This window comes from Eretmochelys imbricata, chromosome 3 (genome assembly GCF_965152235.1).
Source record: "Eretmochelys imbricata isolate rEreImb1 chromosome 3, rEreImb1.hap1, whole genome shotgun sequence".
In the NCBI taxonomy this organism is placed as follows: Eukaryota; Metazoa; Chordata; order Testudines; family Cheloniidae; genus Eretmochelys; species Eretmochelys imbricata.
In genome coordinates, this window is record NC_135574.1 from 120,270,426 (window position 1) to 120,292,189 (window position 21,764).

The 21,764-nt window shown below is 40.7% G+C and overlaps 1 protein-coding gene across 1 annotated transcript in view; it reads right to left on the reverse strand.

The window, feature by feature from the left end:
- The window catches only part of RSPH3 (radial spoke head 3), a 33,918-nt gene that overhangs the window by 9,682 nt on the left and 2,472 nt on the right, over window positions 1-21,764 (reverse strand). Inside the window, exons 3-8 of the mRNA XM_077812161.1 lie at window positions 19,456-19,597; window positions 17,982-18,127; window positions 16,854-17,057; window positions 15,204-15,366; window positions 11,013-11,099; window positions 7,829-8,010 (exon numbers count right to left, since the gene is read on the reverse strand). Of these exons, the coding sequence (XP_077668287.1) occupies window positions 7,856-8,010; window positions 11,013-11,099; window positions 15,204-15,366; window positions 16,854-17,057; window positions 17,982-18,127; window positions 19,456-19,597 (897 nt within the window). The 3' untranslated portion in view covers window positions 7,829-7,855. The remainder of the gene's footprint in view (window positions 1-7,828; window positions 8,011-11,012; window positions 11,100-15,203; window positions 15,367-16,853; window positions 17,058-17,981; window positions 18,128-19,455; window positions 19,598-21,764) is intronic.

The following is a 21,764-nucleotide window of genomic DNA, read 5'->3' on the forward strand; positions in this document are numbered from 1 at the left end:
TGACTGTTCCTGGTCACTTTCCTCTCCATGAAGTGCTTCAAAATTGATTCCTTGAGGACCTGTTCCATGATTTTTCCAGGGACTGAGGTGAGGCTGACTGGTCTGTAGTTCCCAGAATCCTCCTTCTTCCTTTTTTTAAAGATGGACACTACATTAGCCTTTTTTCAGTCATCTGGGACCTCCCCCAATCGCCATGAGTTTTCAAAGATAATGGCCAATGGCTCTGCAATCACATCCGCCAACTCCTTTAGCACCCTCGGATGCAGTGCTTCCGGCCCCATGGACTTGTGCTCATCCAGCTTTTCTAACTAGTCCTGAACCACTTATTTCTCCACAGAGGGCTGGTCACCTCCTTCCCATAGTGTGCTGCCCAGTGCATTAGTCTGGGAGCTGACCTTGTTCATGAAGACAGAGGCAAAAAAGCATTGAGCACGTTAGCTTTTTCCACATCCTCTGTCACTAGATTGCCTCCCCCATTCAGTAAAGGGCCCACACTTTCCCTGACCTTCTTCTTGTTGCTAACATACCTGTAGAAACCCTTCTTGTTACTCTTAACATCCCTTGCTAGCTGCAACTCCAACTGTGATTTGGCCTTCCTGATTTCACTCCTGCATGCCTGAGCAATATTTTTAAACTCCTCCCCGCTCATTTGTCCAATCTTCCACTTCTTGTGAGCTTCCTTTTTGTGTTTAAGATCAGCAAGGATTTCACTGTTAAGCCAAGCTGGTCACCTGCCATATTTACTATTCTTTCTACACATCCGGATGGTTTGTTCCAATAAGGATTCTTTAAAATACAGCCAGCTCTCCTGGACTCTTTTCCCCTTCATGTTATTCTCTCAGAGGATCCTGCCCATCACTTCCTTGAGGGAGTCAAAGTCTGCTTTTCTGAAGCCCAGGGTCAGTATTCTGCTGCTCTCCTTTCTTCCTTTTGTCAGGATCCTGAACTCGACCAACTCATGGTCACTGCCTCCCAGGTTCCCATCCACTTTTGCTTCCCCTACTAATTCTTCCCTGTTTGTGAGCAGCAAGTCAAAAAGAGCTTTGCCCCAGTTGATTCCTCCAGCATTTGCACCAGGAAATTGTCCCCTACACTTTCCAAAAACTTTCTGGATTGTCTGTGCACTGCTGTATTGCTCTCCCAGCAGATATCAGGTTATTTTCTTTAATTTCTATTGACTCACGGTGTCCAGGAATCACTCTTGGCCCAACATACTTGAAAGAGATACAGCTGGAACTTGTCCTTGAATAAAGAGTATCTGCATAACCGAACATGGGGGAATTCTGCAGGGAAGGGGAATTCTGCAGACCCCTTCCTATGTCTTCCTATCTCTGAAGCTAAACCACTTAAAGGTACAGTTCCCAATCCCTAGGTGATAAAACGATGGTAATCTATCAAAAGACTAAAATGGAATACTGTCTGTTGATTGTTGTTAAAGCTTAACAAACAAAGGGGTTTTTACAGCATAGACAATCTTTAAAAAACTACTCAAGATTCTGCTGTCCTGGTTTTGAACACAAATATCCAATACTGTACATACATCAGTGTTTTTCTCAACTATTGAGCAGTCAGTTAAGCAGCATGCATTCAAACATGCAGTAGCTCAAACTGTGGTTGGTGGGTCCTGGAAAATTGGCTGGTTGGCTCCTCCTTATTTTCAACTTCTAAATTTAATTAAAAGACAGCTAAACTACAATAAACACTTTCCAGTATGTCTTTTCCATGTTAAGCAATTATCTAGTTGCCATAAGAATATTATGTTTCCAAATGGGAGGGAAGGTAGCATGTGCCATTGATGGTAGAAGAGCAAGTGGTCCATGAGGCAATATTTGCATGAAATGGTACTTCACACTATGAAACACTTTGGGAAGCCCTCATTTAGAATATATAATATGCAATACCGATTTTTCCATTAGTGTTGAATTTTTAAGATCCCACTTTAAGATCTGGGCCTAACATGCTGACTACTGCACACAGTACCACAGAAAGGAGGAACAAGAGGAGAGAGTTTTGACAAGGTGGGGCTATCTTCATCAGCATAGTTAATTATTAAACTGCTTTGATGCAGTGGAATGTAGAGGTGTTTTTTTAAGAGGCAATGTTCTACTTGGAATGTCAATATGTACCAGGTATGTGGGGCAGCAGTTGCAGGTGCTTTTTGCCATCAGTGCCTGGTACGTTTAACACTGAATGAATCAACAGGAAAGTACAGAATCACAGAACTGTAGGACTGGAAGGGACCTTGAGGGGTCTTCTAGTCCAATCACCTGCATAACTAAAAAGAAAACCCAAGACAAGACTGTGGCTTTAAGTCTCTGACAGTACTGTGTGGGTGAGGAGAATGAAGCAAGGTTTTTCATTGGCAGACGCTCTCAAAAAGAGACAAAGACTCTCTGAGAACTCAGGAAATGTACCCAAAAATAGTCACTACTGCATCCTTTTCCAAGGTGCAGCACGCTCTCTCTCCCAGAATTCTGCCCACCAAATCTGCGCTGCTCATGTGGCGTCTAATACTGTTTTTCATGCTAGACTGCCATGGTCCTTATGCAGCAGGAATGTAAGGGCCAGAATTGTACTTAGGGTGCCAGATGCACCCTGTAATAGGCTTAAGTCTCCCACAGTCCCTCTGCAGGTCATATTTGATTGGTCAGGTTTGGAATGCAGCAATTTTGATTGAGATTTCAATGTTAGGATTTTGTATAAGAAAAGGTACTCAGAAGATACTACCTCATACCTAAGGGGAACACTAATAAATCTGACAATGGTTCTTTAAGTAATCGCTTACTTATTTAGTGAAAGTCTAGTTTATAAACCAATGTTAGCTAAGTCTGGGGAGATTCTAGCAAAACTGTCACGCAACTCAAAATATATGACAATCAGGAACAATGCTATGAAGGATTTTATCCTGAAATAGGCTGCAAATTACAATTGCTAAATTATTTGCCTTCTATGACTACGTGACTGGCTCTGTGAATGAGGGGAAAGCAGTGGACGTGTTATTCCTTGACTTTAGCAAAGCTTTTGACAGGGTCTCCCACAGTATTCTTGCCAGAAAGTTAAAGTAGTATGGGCTGGATGAATGGACTATAAGGTGGATAGAAAGCTGGCTAGATCGTCGGGCTCGATCGGTAGTGATCAATGGCTCCATGTCTAGTTGGCAGCCGGTATCAAGCAGAGTGCTCCAAGGGTTGGTCCTGGGGCTGGTTTTGTTCAGTATCTTCATTAATGATCTGGAGGATTGCACCCTCAGCAAGTTTGCAGATGACACTAAACTGGGAGGAGCATTAGATATGCTGGAGGGTAGGGAGAGGATACAGAGGGACCTAGACAAATTAGAGGATTGGGTCAAAAGAAATCTGATGAGGTTCAACAAGGACAAGTGCAGAGTCCTGCACTTAGAACGGAAGAATCCCATGCACTGCTACAGACTAGGGACTGAATGGCTAGGCAGTAGATTCCAAAGAGGATGGATGCAGACTGTTCTCAGTGGTAGAAGAAGACAGAACGAGGAGTAATGGTCTCAAGTTGCAGTGGGAGAGGTTTAGGTTGGATGTTAGGAAAAACTTTCACAAAGATGGTGGTGAAGCACTGGAATGCGTTACCTAGGGAGGTGGTGGAATAGTCTTCCTCAGAGGTTTTTAAGGTCAGGCTTGACAAAGCCCTGGCTGGGATGATTTAGTTGGGGATTGGTCCTGCTTTGAGCAGGGGGTTGGACTAGATGACCTCCTGAGGTCCCTTCCAACCCTGATATTCTAGGATTCTACGATAATGTGCATGCAGCCTCAGCCACTCATGGAAAACAGAATTGATGGGAGTGTGTGTATAAGAGAATAATTTTTAACAAGAGGTAAAATTTATTTTAGTTTCAATGATACTACTGACATCTAATGGTAAAACATAGTAACTTTCAGCAAAGATGTTTAAGCTTTTTAAAAGGTATGTATTAAATCGCTAATACCTAATTAAATGATATGACAGCATTTACAGTTTCATAACCTTTGTTTGTGACAAACATTACTCTTCCTTATTATTTTAACACTAGCTGAAAAATACTTTTGTTTTCTACCTGTCTTGAAGAATCACCAATTAAATTAGGTTTCAGAGTAGCAGCCGTGTTAGTCTGTATCCGCAAAAAGAAAAGGAGTACTTGTAGCACCTTAGAGACTAACAAGTTTATTAGAGCGTAAGCTTCTGTGAATAACAGCTCACTTCATTGGATGCATGCAGTGGAAAATACAGTGGGGAGATTTATATACACACAGAGAACATGAATCAGTGGGTCTTACCATACACACTGTAACAAGACTGATCAGGTAAGGTGAGCTATTACCAGCAGGAAAGCAGGGGGGAAAAAACCTTTTGTAGTGACAATCAAGGTGGGCCATTTCCAGCAATTGACAAGAATGTCTGCGGAACGGTGGGTGGGGGAATAAACATGGGGAAATAGTTTTACTTTGGGTAATGACCCATCCTCTCCCAGTCTTTATTCAAGCCTAAGTTAATTGTATCCAGTTTGCAAATTCATTCCAATTCAGCAGTCTCTCGTTGGAGTCTGTTTTTGAAGTTTCTTTGTTGAAGAATTGCCACTTTTAGGTCTGTAATCGAGTGACCAAAGAGATTGAAGTGTTCTCTGACTGGTTTTTGAATGTTATAATTCTTGACTTCTGATTTGTGTCCATGGATTCTTTTACGGAGAGACTGTCCAGTTTGGCCAATGTACATGGCAGAGGGGCATTGCTGGCACATGATGGCATATATCACATTGGTAGATGTGCAGGTGAAGGAGCCTCTGACAGTGTGTCTGATGTGATTAGGCCCTATGATGATGTCCCTTGAATAGATAGGTGGACACAGTTGGCAACGAGCTTTGTTGCAAGGATAGGTTCCTGGGTTAGTGTTTTTGTTGTGTGGTTGCTGGTGAGTATTTGCTTCAGGTTGGGGGGCTGTCTGTAAGCAAGGACTGGCCTGTCTCCCAAGATCTGTGAGAGTGATGGGTCGTCCTTCAGGATAGGTTGTAGATCCTTGATGATGTGTTGGAGAGGTTTTAGTTGGGGGCTGAAGGTGATGGCTAGTGGCGTTCTGTTATTTTCTTTGTTGGGCCTGTCCTGTAGTAGGTAACTTCTGGGTACTCTTCTGGCTCTGTCAATCTGCTTCTTCACTTCAGCAGGTGGGTATTGTAGTTGTAAGAAAGCTTGATAGAGATCTTGTAGGTGTTTGTCTCTGTCTGAGGGGTTGGAGCAAATGTGGTTGTATCGTAGAGCTTGGCTGTAGACAATGGATCATGTGGTGTGGTCTGGATGGATCATGTGGTGTGGTCTGGATGAAAGCTGGAGGCATGTAGATAGGCATAGCGGTCAGTAGGTTTCTGGTATAGGGTGGTATTTATGTGATCATTGCTTATTAGCACCATAGTGCCCAGGAAGTGGATCTCTTGTGTGGACTGGTCCTGGCTGAGGTTGATGGTGGGATGGAAATTGTTGAAATCATGGTGGAATTCCTCAAGGCTGCCTTTTCCATGGGTCCAGATGATGAAGATGTCATCAATGTAGCGCAAGCAGAGTAGGGGCATTAGGGGACGAGAGCTGAGGAAGCGTTGTTCTAAGTCAGCCATAAAAAAATTGGCATAATGTGGGGCCATGTGGGTATCCATAATAGTGCCGCCGATTTGAAGGTATACATTGTCCCCAGATGTGAAATAGTTATGGGTGAGGACAAAGTCAAAGTTCAGCCACCAGGTTTGCCATGACATTACCGGGGATACTGTTCTTGACAGCTTGTAGTGCATCTTTGTGTGGAATGTTGGTGTAGAAGGCTTCTCCATCCATAGTGGCTATTCAGGGGACACCATCATAGGATCTAATCACATCAGCCACACTGTCAGAGGCTCGTTCACCTGCACATCTACCAATGTGATATATGCTATCATGTGCCAGCAATACCCCTCTGCCATGTACATTGGCCAAACTGGGCAGTCTCTACGTAAAAGCATCAATGGACACAAATCAGACGTCAAGAATTATAACATTCAAAAACCAGCCGGAGAACACTTCCATCTCTTTGGTCTCTCGATTACAGACCTAAAAGTGGTAATTCTTCAACAAAGAAATTTCAAAAACAGACTCCAACGAGAGACTGCTGAATTGGAATGAATTTGCAAACTGGATACAATTAATTTAGGCTTGAATAAAGACTGGGAGAGGATGTGTCATTACCCAAAGTAAAACTATTTCCCCATGTTTATTCCCCCCCCACCCCCCCGTCCACCCACCCACTGTTCCTCAGATGTTCTTGTCAACTGCTGGAAATGGCCCACCTTGATTATCACTACAAAAGGTTTTTTCCCCCCTGCTTTCCTGCTGGTAATAGCTCACCTTACCTGATCACTCTTGTTACAGTGTGTATGGTAAGACCCATTGTTTCATGTTCTCTGTGTATATAAATCTCCCCACTGTATTTTCCACTGCATGCATCCAATGAAGTGAGCTGTAGCTCACGAAAGCTTATGCTCAAATAAATTTGTTAGTCTCTAAGACGCCACAAGTATTCCTTTTCTTTTTAATGAAATTAGATTGCTCTCTACATAAATTATTAATTCCTATAATTTTAGCACTGTGCATCTATCAAAACCAAATGAAAATTAATATTTTGCAAGTTAGCATTTTAAAATTTGATCTTCATTTCCCTAGAGGTTACTCTTAAGATGTTCTGACATATTATCCTTCAAAACAAACAGAATTAGATAGTGACATCACACCAAGGCACCGGTGTTGGGAGGGCTGGGGGTAAATCAGTCGTACTCTGGAGATATAGTTCTTCATGTTGGTTTATTTACAATATTTACAGAGTAGACCCTGGGAATTTTTTTAAATGAAAAAACAAAAACAAATCCCCCCCCCCCCAAACTTCCACTGGGATACTGCCTCGTCTTATGCTGGCCCCTCCCCAAACAGAAATACACACAAGATTTCCCTTATAGAGACAAACAGCTCTTTACCTAGAAGCCTTTTCCCCATGCTCTGCACAACCTTCCTACAACTTGATTCCTTTTCCTTCCCTCCTATCCTCTCTCTCTCACTGGAAGAGGTTTTGAAAGGTCACAGGCTGCCCTTAATTAGCCTCAGATGTCCATAATTAACCTGAGGTAACCTCTTTCAGTTCACAGAAAACAGGACTTTAGCCATTCTAAGACCGATATACATGCCCCGTTCCAGACCATCAGGTCTGACTTAGAAAGACAAGGTGGGTGAGGTAATATCTTTTATTGAACCAACTTCTGTTGGTTAGAGAGACAAGACACAGGTCTGACTTTGTCTTGATAGCCATGCTGAGTCTTAAAGTGAAATAAATGTGGAGGGATTAAGATGTGAGGAATTTACATTCCTGTTCTGAGATTAAAAATATTAGGATAATAGTATACTGTATTGCGGAATGAAAACATGCAAGTTAGTTTTAGCAAATGTTTCTGTCTATTAGTGTGAAGTTAATATAGTCCTGTCCCTCCTCCCCCAATCACAGCCCCTTGTACGAGGTGTCAGGCAGCAGTACTTTTTCAATTTAAAAGACCTGCACTTGGGCTGATTATATAGAAATGCAACCCCAATGCTGAACTGAACACTGTACAGAATTTCACTCACACCCTTCTGTAGTTTGTTAGTAGTAACCTCTCTGCATTTTTCTTTAGTCAAGTAAGCTATGTCAACACTTTAAAAAATTATTTTAGGCTTTGCTAATCTTTTTGTTTGGTATCCTTCACCAAGGCTAGTGTATGAGATTTGTAAATAGCTATGAACACATCTTTTGACTAGGCCAACTGTTTATCGGCCATTACCTGATTACTAGATGTTTGGTTTAGTCTTCACTTAGCTTCACGCTCCTGAGTTTCTGTTTGATGTAATGCTTCTGTCTGAACAGAGCCTCGATGAGATGTTTCTGTTTGCCCAGCAGGCTGGCCAGATGCTTCTGGCTGATCAAATGCATCTAACCTCTTGTTAACCACCTCACGAATCAGTGCTGAAATGACAAATGTAGTTACTATAGGGCAGAACAGAAATTTTTATGGATAAAAAAAATGCAATATTTAGAGATGATTTTATACATTATTATATTATTGATTGACTCACAGGGCAACTGTGAAATGTAATAGTAAATGCAGAAAATTTTACCTGAGATTGTGATATATGCTTAGCCAAATTAGTTCTAGTTACCTCAAGGTAATTATTTTAAAAGGTTCTGTTCAACTGTTTCATTATCCCCCTTCTCTTATCTCTGTTCCTTCATGACTGCTGGAGCAGGTCACAATGCCAGGAACCAGTGCTAGTGAGGGGACAGTAAATATTGAAGGCAAGGGATCCCTCCAAAGAAAGAAGAATCTAACATATATGTCTGGAGAGCAGTGCAGTTGAAGATCACTTTCACTGAAACAAAAGCAGCAGCAAAATAATACTGTTTATTCCCTTAAAGATCAATAAATATCACAAACTGTGGGATCCCACTTTAAAAAAAAATTGAATAATAAATGTAACAAATGAAAATAACCCAAAAATTAACCATAAAAGGTTTTTATTTTTAAAATAATACAGAAAATGGAATATAGAGGTGCCAATAACAGCTCCATAGTTATGACTGAGTTGAGTGTTGCACTTAAAGAAGATTCACCCTCTCTGTTATGTATCCTCCCCAAAACTGTAGCACTTACTCTGTGAGTACAGAATAAATTTTCTTTGAATTTAGAAGTAAATCCATTAATTAATTTCCAACTTAAAATTAATTTAAAAAATGAATCCCATGAGAAATGAAGCACTCTATTTGATCTTTTATTTTTGTCCCAAATGGTCTCAGCTCATGCATTATCTATCTGCACAAAAACCGGGAGACAGATGATTTTTAGTAGATCTGATGCAATGGGTAATTTTTGAAAACAGACCTTCTAAACACTGAAGGCAGGTGGAGAAAAACTAGGGTGGTGCAACGGAATGTAGAGGGTAGGAGGGCAAAGTAACTGTTAACCGGTCAGCATGCTCCAGCTACTTTGCACTGCTGTAAGGTGGTACAAAGCAGCTAGAACACATTTTGGGCCAGATCCACCAAATTTAAAAGCAAATTTAAAAAAAAAATTAAGATGGATACTACATATCTTCCAGTCATTAGTATATCACATGGCAACATTCTCTTTGGGGTGCTTGTTGAGTGTTCATGGATGAACTTTTTAATAATAAAAAAAATTCCCCATTCAAAATTTCATTAGTAAAGGGATAAGTTTGAGAAATACATATCAGTAATTTAGGGTAAAATACATAAGAGGAAAGTTGTAACTATCAAAGAAATAAGGTCTATATCATAGACCAAAGAAATTCAGAATTCAACTAAATTTTAAAGAATCCAAAGTCAAGGTATAGAAATGCACAGTTAGGGTACTCAAACAACCTTCTTAAGTCTGACTTGCAGTGACACCATAAGGATGAAACATATGCAAAAAAGGATGAATGTGTGTTTAAAAATAATTTTAATCTAATCTGGGACCACACACTGAGATGCATTAATTATAACTGTATGATTATTGCCTGGTTTAAGATTGGTGCTTTAACTGCAACCTGTAAAGGTAGACATTTTAAAAAATACTGTTAAGCTCTGATGAGCCAATCAAGAATCAGAGACTGGTTCATTTATCTGATTAATTACTGTTTTAGTTCAGGGGAAAGTCCAGTATTATTGATTGCTAAGGAGCCAAGCAGATGTCTCCATGAAAAATCTGATTGATTTACACTGTTCCAGACTGCCATATTGTTTATGTCTAAAATTAATAGTGGAAAGTTACTAGCCACATGACTTTTCAACCAATCATGACCAAGAATTTTTCTTCTGTTCTTATTCTTTCATTTAGAATGACCACATTGCTACATGGTTGGGATAACTTATACATGTGAGGCCACCAGGCCTTGTGTTATGTACAGGAGGCCTTAAACAATGTATATGCTTTTCAATTTGAGGAACAAAAGAGCCTTCAGTTTGTTCAATGGAAAACTAAATACAATAAAAGCTTTGGTATCCAGCATGTTGGGAAAATGGGAGGTGCCAGTAAGTCAAAAATTTTGGTTAACTAAGAGGGAGGGAGTTTGGCTGCAAGAGTGGGCTCAGGGCTGGGGGTTGGGGTGTGGGAGAGGGTGCAGGGCATGGGCTCTGGGAGGGAGTTTGGGTGTGCAGGGGAGCTCGGGCTGGGGGTTGGGGCACAGGAGGGGTTTCAGGGTGCTGGATCTGTCGGCGCTCACCTTGGGCAGCTCTCCACAAGCGGCGACATGTCTCTCCTGCTCCTAGGCAGAGGGGCGGCCAGGTGGCTCCGCACGCTGCCTCCACCCGTAGGTTCCACCCCTGCAGCTGGTTCCTGGCCAATGGGAGATGTGGAGCCAGTGCTTGGGGCAGTGCACGGAGCCTCTGTGGCCATTCATCCACCTAAGAGCAGCAGGGACATGTAGCTACTTCTGGGGAGCTACACAGAGACAGGTAGGGAGCCTGCCAGCCCCACGCCAACTGGACATTTCTGATATCCATTAAAAGCCAGTTTCGAGAGCTTTCTGGTTGGTAACACAGCTTCTACTGTACAAGAACATAGTTTCATTGTCTGTGAAATAAATGAGGAATATAAACTATGTAAATGAAAAAAGAAAACAATTAATATTCATTAACCACTCCACTTCTCCTGAACATAACAGGAACCTCTCTGTCAGAGACATTCCACATATGTTTTGTACTACCAGTAGAGATGTGCTGCTGAAACACGCCTGGTATTTCTATTTTTTTCTCTTGACCAATAATTACAAAACAACAATATAAAATGGGTCTGGGAATTGTCCAACAGTCAGGTGATTAAAAAAAAGAAAATGGTAAAATACATCCCCATTTGGACAATTGCAAATGTTGTTAAAATATCCTCTGCTTCTTTATTTCACGATAATCCTGCAGTTTTGACTGAAAAAAGTTAAGCAGGGTATATTACATTCCATGACTTTGTAACTTACTGTCAAGCATTGTCCTTCCCAGAATCTTCTTCTCCAGTGTCTGATCTACTTCTGCCATCACCCATGGAAGAAATTCTTTCTCAACATCTGTAAGATTTGTGGAGAGAAAGCAAGACAAAGTATTTTTATTAATGATGTGTTATAACAGGAGTGGGCAAACTACGGCCTGGGGGCCACATCCAGCCCTTCAGACGTTTTAATCCGGCCCTCGAGCTCCAGCCAGGGGCTGGGGCTTGTCCTGCTCCATGTGTGCCATGGCTCCGCACAGCTCCCAGAAGCAGCAGCATATCCCCACTCCGGCTTCTATGTGTAGGCAGTGGTGAGCTGGAGCCAGTTAGCAGTGGTGAGCTGGAACCAGCTGTTACATTTAGAAGCCCTTTTAGAACCTCAGGGTTTAGCTGATCGCCATATTTGGGGTCGGGAAGGAATTTTCCTCCAGGGCAGATTGGAAGAGGCCCTGGCGGTTTTTCGCCTTCCTCTGTAGCATGGGGCACGGGTCACTTGCTGGAGGATTCTCTGCTCCTTGAAGTCTTTAAACTAAGATTTGAGGACTTCAATAGCACAGATATAGGTGTGAGGTTTTCTGCAGGAGTGGTGGGTGAAATTCTGTGGCCTGCGTTGTGCAGGAGGTCAGACTAGATGATCATAATGGTCCCTTCTGACCTAAATATCTATGAAAAAAAAAACCAGTTGTCCCACGGGACAACCGGTTCTAAAAGGGCTTCGAAATTTAACAACCAGCCAAAAGTGGTGCCAGGGCTGGAGCACCCACGGGGAAAATTTGGTGGGTGCAGAGCACCCACTGGCAGCTCCTCACCCCATGCCCGGCCCCAGCGCGCTTCCGCTCCGCCTCCTCCTCTGAATGCGCCGCCCCGCTCTGCTTCTCCATCCCCCACTCCAGTTTCCCGCGAATCAGCTGTTTTGCGCGGGAAGCCAGGGGTGGGGCTGAGAAGCAAGCGGCCGCTTCGCGCTCAGGCCCAGGGAGATGGAGGTGGAGAGGAGGTGAGCTGGGGCGGAGGGGCGCGAGGAGGGCTGCCTGCACCGCAGCAGGTAACCTGGTGGGCCCACAGGGGAACTGCTCCCCACCCTAGCTCACCTCCGCCTCCCTGTGCCTGAGCACGAAGCCACCGCCTGCTTCTCAGCCCTCCCGGCTTCCCGCGTGAACAGTTGATTTGTGGGAAGTGGGGCTGGGGTGGGTGGAGAAGCACAGGCGGAGCGGAGGTGAGCTGGGGCCAGGTGTGGAGCTGCCGATGGGTGCTCTGCACCCACCAAATTTTCCCGGTGGGGGCTCCAGCCCCAGAGCACTCACAGAGTTGGTGCCTAAGGTGTCACTTTTGATGTGATCAGTGGGGGGAGAGGCTGCTCCCCCTGCTCCCCCCCATAGCTTCGCTACCCGGCCCCTAGGAGCCAGAGGGACCTGCCGGATGCTTTCTGGGAGCCGCCCCAGGTAAGCACCACTGGGACTCCCCACCTCACCCCCCAGCAGATCCCTCTGGCTTTTAGGGGCGGGGCGGGGACCAGACAATCACTATGCTCTCGAATGAATTCCCTCAGAAAAATGATAAAAGACAAAACCACCATATCTCCTGTAGGTGAACACTTTTCACAAAGCAGTCACTCTATATTTGATTGTTCAATACTCCTTCTCAAAGGAAACCAGCATAGCCACCTTCAAAAGGCTAGCCTGGGAACTGAAATTCATAACTCAAAAACCATAGACTCAACAAGAACACTGGTTTTATGGCTCATTACAATAATCTGTAACACACCACACTGCCTGCTACCCTTAATTGCCCACTTCAAACCCCATCCTTATGCATAACAATCTAACCCTCAATTGCACACTTCATTTCAAATGACCACCTACAACATGTGTTACCCCTTATGCTTAACAATCTGTCCCACCTTGTATTTTGCTCAGACACTCTGATTTCCTTCCCCAGACTTGAAGAAGACCTCTGTGGAGCTCAAAAGCTTGTACCTTCTACCAACAGAAGTTGGTCCAATAATAGATATTACCTCATCTATCTTGTCTGTATTATATCCTGGGACCAGCATGGCTATAAGCAACACAGCAAACAAACTTTAACAGGGTTTTTAAATGATTCTCAAAAAATCTGAACTCTTTGAATGTCCCACTTTATCACACCTACAGCTCACGCCTATGTTTGTCTGTGTCCCCATTAACTTTCACTTTCCATTTAAATTAAGTTGCAAGTTTTTAATGCATTGAATTTAGCTCTTTTCAATAAAACATAATTATTAGCTATTGTTGTCACATATAGGATCTAGTTGCATATGAATGACCAGCTGTTAGTTTTAAAATTGACTTTTTAAAAACAATACCAAATATGCCCAGTCACAAATGTAAATAATGAATGAAATGTAGTTTTATTGTTTACATCTGGATAACCAATACTAAATGATAGAAGGATTGTAAACTTCTTAAGTTATTGTGAATTTTATGGTTATTTTATGTTTTAGATTTAGGGCTGTCTATTAATCGCAGTTAACTCATGCGATTAACTCAAAAAAATTGTGATTAAATCGCAGTTTTAATCACATTGTCAAACAATAGAATACCAATTGAAATGATATATTTTGAATGTTTTTCTACATTTTCATACAGTATCCTGTGTTGTAATTGAAATCAAAGTGTATATTTTTATTACAACTATTTGCACTATAAAAATGATAAACGAAAGAAATAGTATTTTTCAATTCACCTCATACAAGTACTGTTGTGCAATCTCTTTGTTTTGTTTTTGAGTGCAGTTATGTAACACAAAAAAACCTACATTTGTAAGTTGAACTGTCACAACAATGTAAAACTTCAGAGCCTACAAGTCCACTCCGTCCCACTTCTTGTTCAGCCAATCACTAAGACAAATACGTTTGTTTACATTTACGGGAGATAATGCTGCCCACTTCTTATTTACAATATCACCTGAAAGCGAGAACAGGCATTTGCATGATACTTCTGCAGCTGGCATTGCAAGTTATTTATGTGCCAGGTACGCTAAACATTTGTAGGCCCCTCATGCTTCGGCCACCATTCCAAAGGACATGCTTCCATGCTGACGACGCTCATTAAAAAAATAATGCAGTAATTAAATTTGTGACTGAACTCCTTGAGGGAGAATTGTATGTCCCGTTCTGCTTTACCCGCATTTTGCCATATATTTCATGTTATAGCAGTCTCGTATGATGACCAAGTACATGTTGTTCATTTTAAGAACACTTTCACTGCAGATTTGACAAAGTGCAAAGAAGGTACCAATGTGAGATTTCTAAAGATAGCTACAGCACTCGACTAAAGGTTTAAGAATCTGAAGTGCCTTCCAAAATCTGAGAGGGATGAGGTGTGGAGCATGCTTTCAGAAGTTTTAAAAGAGCAGCACTCCGATGCAGAAACTACAGAACCCAAACCACCAAAAAAGAAAATCAACCTCCTGCTGGTGTATCTGACTCAGATAATGAAAACGAACATGCATCGGTCTGCACTGCTTTGGATTGTTATCAAGGAGAACCCAACATCAGCATGGACGCATGTCCTGCAGAATGGTGGTTGAGGCATGAAGGGACATATGAATCTATAGCACAACTGACACGAAAATATCTTATGACGCTGGCTACAACAGTGCTACGAGAACACCTATTCTCACTTTCAGGTGACACTGTGAACAAGTGGGCAGCATTATCTTCTGCAAACATAAACAAACTTGTTTGAGTGATTGGCTAAACAAGAAGTAAAACTGAGTGGATTTGCAGGCTGTAAAATTTTACATTGTTTTATTTTTGAATGTAGTTTTTTTGTACATAATTCTACGTAAGTTCAGCTTACATGCAAAAGAGATTGCACGACAGTACTTGTATTAGGTGACCTGAAAAATACTATTTCTTTTGTTTTTATACAGTACAAATACTTGTAATCAAAAATAAATATAAAGTGAGCATGGTACACTTTGTATTCTGTGTTGTAATTGAAATCAGTGTATTTGAAAATGTGGGAAACATCCAAATATTTAAATAAATAGTATTCTATTTTGTTTAACAATGCGATTAACCATATGATTAATCACTATTAATGTTTTTAATTGCATGATTTATTGCGATTAATTTTTTTAATCGCTTGACAGCCCTAGTTAGATTACATGCTTCCTGTAAAGAAAAAAAAAAAATAGTACAAACCTCTTTCTACAGGATCATAGAAATATCCACTCTCACGAAGACTACTGAAGACTGAAGGAATGAGATCAGCCAGGTAACGCTGAGCAAATGCCCTTGCTGCAATTTTCTCTGAAGTCTCCTTATGCTTTTGAAGCAATTGTGACTGTTGATTTTTGCGACGTTCCTGTCAAAAGAACATTATATGTAAAATTTCCAGCCTTTTAGCTGTTAATTACAAAATCCAAAAAAGAGAATATTAATAAAATTTGAACTTTTAAAACACAAAACAGGCATATAAACTGGGGGAGGTCAATTGTTCCTTTGATAAGTACACAAGACTCATATGGGGTCCACCTGTGTGTACACAGACCTTTCAGGTGGACAAAAATGTTTTTTAAAATGGACAAATTATATTCAAAACTGCTAATGCCTAAAACCACATTATTCACAGCCATTTCAGCAAAATGGTTCCCTTTGTTTACTTTTTTTATATTTGGTACATCTGTGATTTTGCATTTGCTGGCTTCATGCCCTTCTCTGGTACCTCAGCATGAACTGGGCTAATGACATGAAAATCCCTCTTGTTGATAAAGCAGGGAGTCTGCTTTTGGGGTGGGGAAAGGCAAATCTGGTTTTACTTAAAGATTTTTCTAAAGTTTTCAGCGTTCTCATTTTCTGTTCTATTTAGTATAAAATAACAGTATTAAAAATACAAATAAAACTGCTGAATGTTAAACAAAAACAGTCACTATTGATCAGAGCTCCCCAAGGGAAGAACCACAGGCAAAGTCCAGGTGGACATGCTGGGTAAGCACAATCAACACACAGGGGTACTGTAGATGAGGACTTTGTCTATAAGTGGAAGAACTGTGGAATTCCACCCAAGAGACAGTAAGGGCATGAGAATTGACATCTTATGGGGTGCACTCAGGGAGACCAGAGAAGGAAAAAAAGATGCAGCTAGTCCTGCAACCATGACTATCGCTGCCACTTTTGGCTGTCTGAGGATCTCTGGCTCTTTTGCTTGCAGCTAGAGAATCTAAGCATTTTAAAAAAGATTAGGTCTAAAAAATTTTACTACGATATATGGTGTAATTTTCGAAATATTGTCCTTTGTTTCCAAAAAATGCTTATTGCTGAGAAGTTAAACATTCTGATGACTGGGCACTTTAATATACCTCATTTGAAAGACCACGAAAGAAGTGTTTGCACACTCAGGATTTTGTGTATTAAGAAGTTGGATGTTTTCTTTTTCATTTTAGAGCACTGCAAGCATTCATTTAAGAGGTATTGTTGTGGAAACCTCTAGTTAACTGCTTGACTAATTATTTTATCAGATACATAAGGCAAAATGAAGTCAGGTTCTGTACTATGTATGAGGTACGTTTCTGTTAAGTGGTTACATTCCAGTTTGAATATCAGTACTTTACAGAAGCCACAACATTATGCTGATATATGGAAACTACTAAAAAAAGCAGCAGTAAAGGCATTAAATCGAGCTATTTTTATAATTGTCTAACCTGACATTGCCCCTTTAAGTTAATCAAATTTATTTTAGGTTTTGTCTTTGTCTTCCAGTGGTGTAAAGCCAAATGAATACAAGCTTGCAGAAGACCAAAGGTCAAGACACTGAGTCTTAAACATCACTGGACTGCGCTATTGTATCGATACCTTTTCCTCTCTGTGTCGCCTCTCCTGCTCCTCAAGGCGTTGTACTTCAGCAAGCTCGGCATTGCGTAATTCCTCATATGCATACTGATGTGCCCGCAGATTGGCCAGCTCCTCTTCTTCCATGACTTCTAGCAAAGCTTGTTCAATGATTTTTCCAATCAAAACTTCTAGCATTGGTTTGACTTCAATGTCAAAGTCAAACAGCTGAGGATGAAAGCAAATTAAACAGAGATTTATGCATCCAGGTCCCAATCAATTTAAAGTCTTACCAAGGTGAACAGAAATGCTTACATCTGCAATAGCTGGCAAGGTTGCTGGTGTCTAACACAGGGCTGGGAAGACAGTTTTGTACAGTTGTAATGTTACCAACTGTGGCAAGGAATGTGTGAAACTCTGAACTCAGAATGGGGCAAAAAGAGAAGGAAAGGATAAGGTGCTATTTGGGAGATGGGAAGTACCAGATCATATGGAGGACTTAGGTTATTTCACAGGTTTAACAAAAGCATTCCTCCAGTCCTCACTAAGTGATGTGTATGATCCAGACTAAATACCAGTAAACATGAATACTGGTAGTTCTGTCATTCACTCCCCTCCTCTAATGGTAGTTCCTGCCACCTCAGCAGCTCAGCCTCTCTCTCTGTCTGAGACCCTTTTAGGCTCCCCTCTCTTTAAGAAAGCATCCATAGCAACATGCAATAGGTCTAAGTCTGTCTGGTGGGCCTAATTAACAGACCAGTTCAAAACACAGTCACTTTTGGGGCCCCCAGTCAGAGGCAGAAGGCTAGACTGGACCCAAACCATGCTCACATACACATCCCTAGTCCCCTCATGCTGCATTTTATTATTCAGACTATATTATCATGCAGAGAATTTCTGAATGTTTTAATTTTTACTGCAAATAAGTAAAACAATAGCATTCGGGGAGAGGCATTTTCCTTAACATTATCATTATCCTCACAGTAAAGTACTTTAGACATTATAGGGAATTTTTAATCTCTCTACCAAGAGTAGGTCCTCCATGTTTCTGAATTGTTTCTCAACTGAGTTCAACTCTTCATTTTGTATCACAAACTTATTTCATACATAAGAAATCTTGCTATGGTTGCAGACCAAAATTTGCATTTGTACCTCTCCTTCTTCTATCTGTGTGGCCACATCTCTCCCTGTTTTGGCTGGGATGAAGAGTGGAGTAGGTGGTCTGTCCAGAAAAGCATCTGTTTGACACTCCACATCAACCTCTATTATGCGGTCACCAAGCTCTTCCAGATACAACTCTATGAAGCAATAGTATGATGAATACTGTATGTAGGTTCTGTTTTGCACAAAAAGCCAAGGTGGCAAACTAATTGTTAACAGAGGTAAATTGTCATATCAAAATAATGTACAATAAAATGATTACTACAAAGTTAGACTCAATGTAATATTTACACCCATTTTTCTGTGTAGGAACTACCATTATCATATTGTCCATAGTGTCTGATATATTTAATGGGATATGATTCATAAACTGATATTTCATTTGTCAGATTTCAGAAGTTGATGAGGTGATTTTGATAAAGTGTAGACTATCAGGTTTTAGCTCACTTTGTGAAATACTGTTCCAGGTGGAGTTAATTCTGATAAAGCAAGTTAAAAGAGAGGCCACAGATAGCTATCTACTAACAGCTATGTTTAAAATGTGTGTGTGTTTTAATTCTCCATGGTATGTTCATTCTGAGAGGCACTGGCTAAGTGGATGAGACTAGGTCTGCTGTATTGAGACCTGAGTTCTCCTTCTAGCTTTTCAGAAATAACCTTCAGATAAATGAGAATCTGAGCAGTTTCACATCTGTAAAATGAGTGTGTGGCAGGGAAGGGCGGAGATACAAGACCTTGCTCAGTAATAAGGGCTGGGAAGTGTACAAGGTTATTAACACTATTCAGTGGATAAAGTAAGAGATTAGAACTAATAGTGTCACGGCTTTCAGATCAGGGCACTTTCCCGTGGGTCAAAAGGAATTTAAATGGGGGAAAAAGCCATTTCTGCTGCAATTGGGAAACAGGAGGGCTCACTTGAGCCTGGGAGCATGTTCACTGCAGCTGGAAAATTCAGAAAATTAAGAAAAAGTGTCCTGTGAGCATGTGCAAATGGCATTTTTCCCAAAGTGTACAGCTAAGCCAAATCTGAACAGATTTTCACAGGCAGCGAAAGGCACTGCACTGACCTGAAAGCTATTCTCTTGCCAAATTTTAAGTTCCTGCTCCAAACCACTGAGGACTAAAAAAAATGTAGTTTTTCTTTATTTATTTTCCTAACAGTAACCTTATTTTTGGAAATGGCTCCACCATTTTTGCCCAAACTTTCAAAAAAAAAAAAAAATTCTCCCTGAGCCAGATACCAAACATGGAAAATGTCAGCCTGAATGGATAAATTTGTTAAAGTTGTAAACAATTGAAAACAGGATGTTATAATCGGAAGGGACGGACAATCTTAACTACAGATTTTACTATCAGCTCCTCCTACAATACTAGTAACAAAGTGAATTAAACTAAGTATGTTAATATCAATCAATGAAAAGTTTTTTGTTTTTAATATTAGATCAAGATTTTTTCAACATTTTACCTGTCTGCACATCAACATGCTTTCTCCCCTCTACAGGCTCTGGAGTTCTTGAGTGAAGCTGCTCTTTTGCTCGTTTTCTGGCAAGTGCTTTCCTGTGAGCCTCTCGCTGTCTCTGGATCTCAAGAGGGTCAGGCTGAGCAGTCTGAGGTTTGATACAAAAAGTTTCTTAGTTTTGCAGGGAAAAATTCCAGCACAAATTGTACAAAAAGTTACTACTAAATTTCTAAATAAGTGATTTTTAAAAATTTCTACAAATCAAATAATATAGATCAGCTGTAAGATATGGCCCCTGCAAAGACTTCCACAGCTTCTTAACTTTACGTACTGTGAGTAGTCCCATGGACTTCAGTGCATAAAATTAAACGGGTGTGTAAATCTTTGCAGGATAGGGGGCTAAGGAAGTAGTGTGCTAGCTACACTAAATTGCTATTTGGAAATATCCAATAGCTTAAAGTGTGGTTCTATTTTGAAAAATAAGCTGTGTAAAAATGGAATGAGTTTACTGACAGACCTGCTCTCTGAAATTTTTCAATCATGCCTGCCAGCTTACTTTACTGTCTAAAGCAAGTCTTTACTCTAGTTAGCGGAGCATAGCCTAGACAGCTATGAGGGTGAAAAGGATTCTGTTCTAGGTTGCATATTGTCAACAGAATTGTTTACTAACTTCTGATTTCCGAATCTTTATTGTTGGTGAAGGGTGAGCCAGAAGGTACCCATGATTTTTAGATTCAATATTGCATTTGCAGAATTGTCAGTTAGGAAATCATTTTTTAAACTTTATAAACAAAGCAAATTTGATATGTAATCAGAAAGAGATAATAACCATGGAACCATTTTCACAAAGTCACTTCTGAGTACAGTGGTCCTTTAAATCCAAAAGTTGATCTACTCTTAAAAGTGATCTGTTGGAGAACATTCTCTGGAAACTAAATATCTCTAAAATATTAATCAGAAATATCACAAGACCTTGAATGTCTCTGCTTCAAATAGGCATTGCTTGTGAACACTAGGCCCTGTAGGCATGCGACAATTCTCTATAAAGGGCTAGAACGTTTCCACCTAAACCAAATGGAACCAGATTGCTTGTACTTAAAATTAAAAAGGTCATAGAGCAGTTTTTAAACTAAGGGCTGGGGGAAAGCCGACAGGTGCGGAGGAACATGTGGCTCGGACAGAGACATCCCTTAGGGGAGGATCTATTAATGGAGATTCTCTATGTCCTAGTAAGGAGGAGAGGATGGAAGATGATAAAATATGGGTATGATCTAATGAGAAACAGTCAACTGAAAGAGAGACCCATTCAATCACATCACGTAATGGCAGACAGCTAAAAAGTGACAAGTTTTTAAAGTGCTTATATACAAATGCTAGAAATGGGCGAATTAGAGTGCCTCATATTAAATGAGGATATTGATTTAATAGGCATCACAGAAACTTGGTGGAATGAGGATAATCAATGGGACACAATAATACCAGGGTACAAAATATATCAGAAGGACAGAACAGGTCATGCTGGTGGGGGAGTTGCACTATGTGAAAGAAAGCATAGAATCAAATGAAGTAAAAATCTTAAATGAACCAAACTGTACCACAGAATTTCTAGGGATAGTAATTCCGTGCTTGAATAATAAGAATATAGCAGTAGGGATACACTACTGACCACCTGACCAGGATAGTGGTAGTGACGCGAAATGCTCAGAGAGATTAGAGAGGCTATAAAAATAAAAAACTCAATAATAATGGGGGATTTCAACTATCCCCATATTGACTGGGTACATGTCAAATCAGGATGGGATGCAGAGATAAAGTTTCTTGACACCTTAAATGACTGCTTCTTGGAGCAGCTAGTCCCGGAATCCACACAAGGAGAGGCAATTCTTGATTTAGTCCTAAGTGGAGCACAGGATCTGGTCCAACATGTGAATATAGCTGGATCACTTGGTCATAGTGCCCATAATATAATTAAATGTAACATCCCTGTGGCAGGAAAAACACAACAGCAGCCCAACATGGTAGCATTTAATTTCAGAAAGGGGGACTACACAAAAATGAGGAAGTTAGTTAAACGGAAATTAAAAGATACAGTGCCAAAAGTGAAATCCCTGCAAGCTGTATGGAAACTTTTTAAAGACACCATAATAGAGGCTCAACTTAAATTTATACCCAAATTAAAAAACATAGTAAGAGAACAAAAAAAGTGCCACCGTGGCTACACAACAAAGTAAAAGAAGCAGTGATGGGCAAAGAGGCATAATTTAAAAAGTGGAAGTTAAATCCTAGTGAGGAAAATAGAAAGAAGCATAAACTCT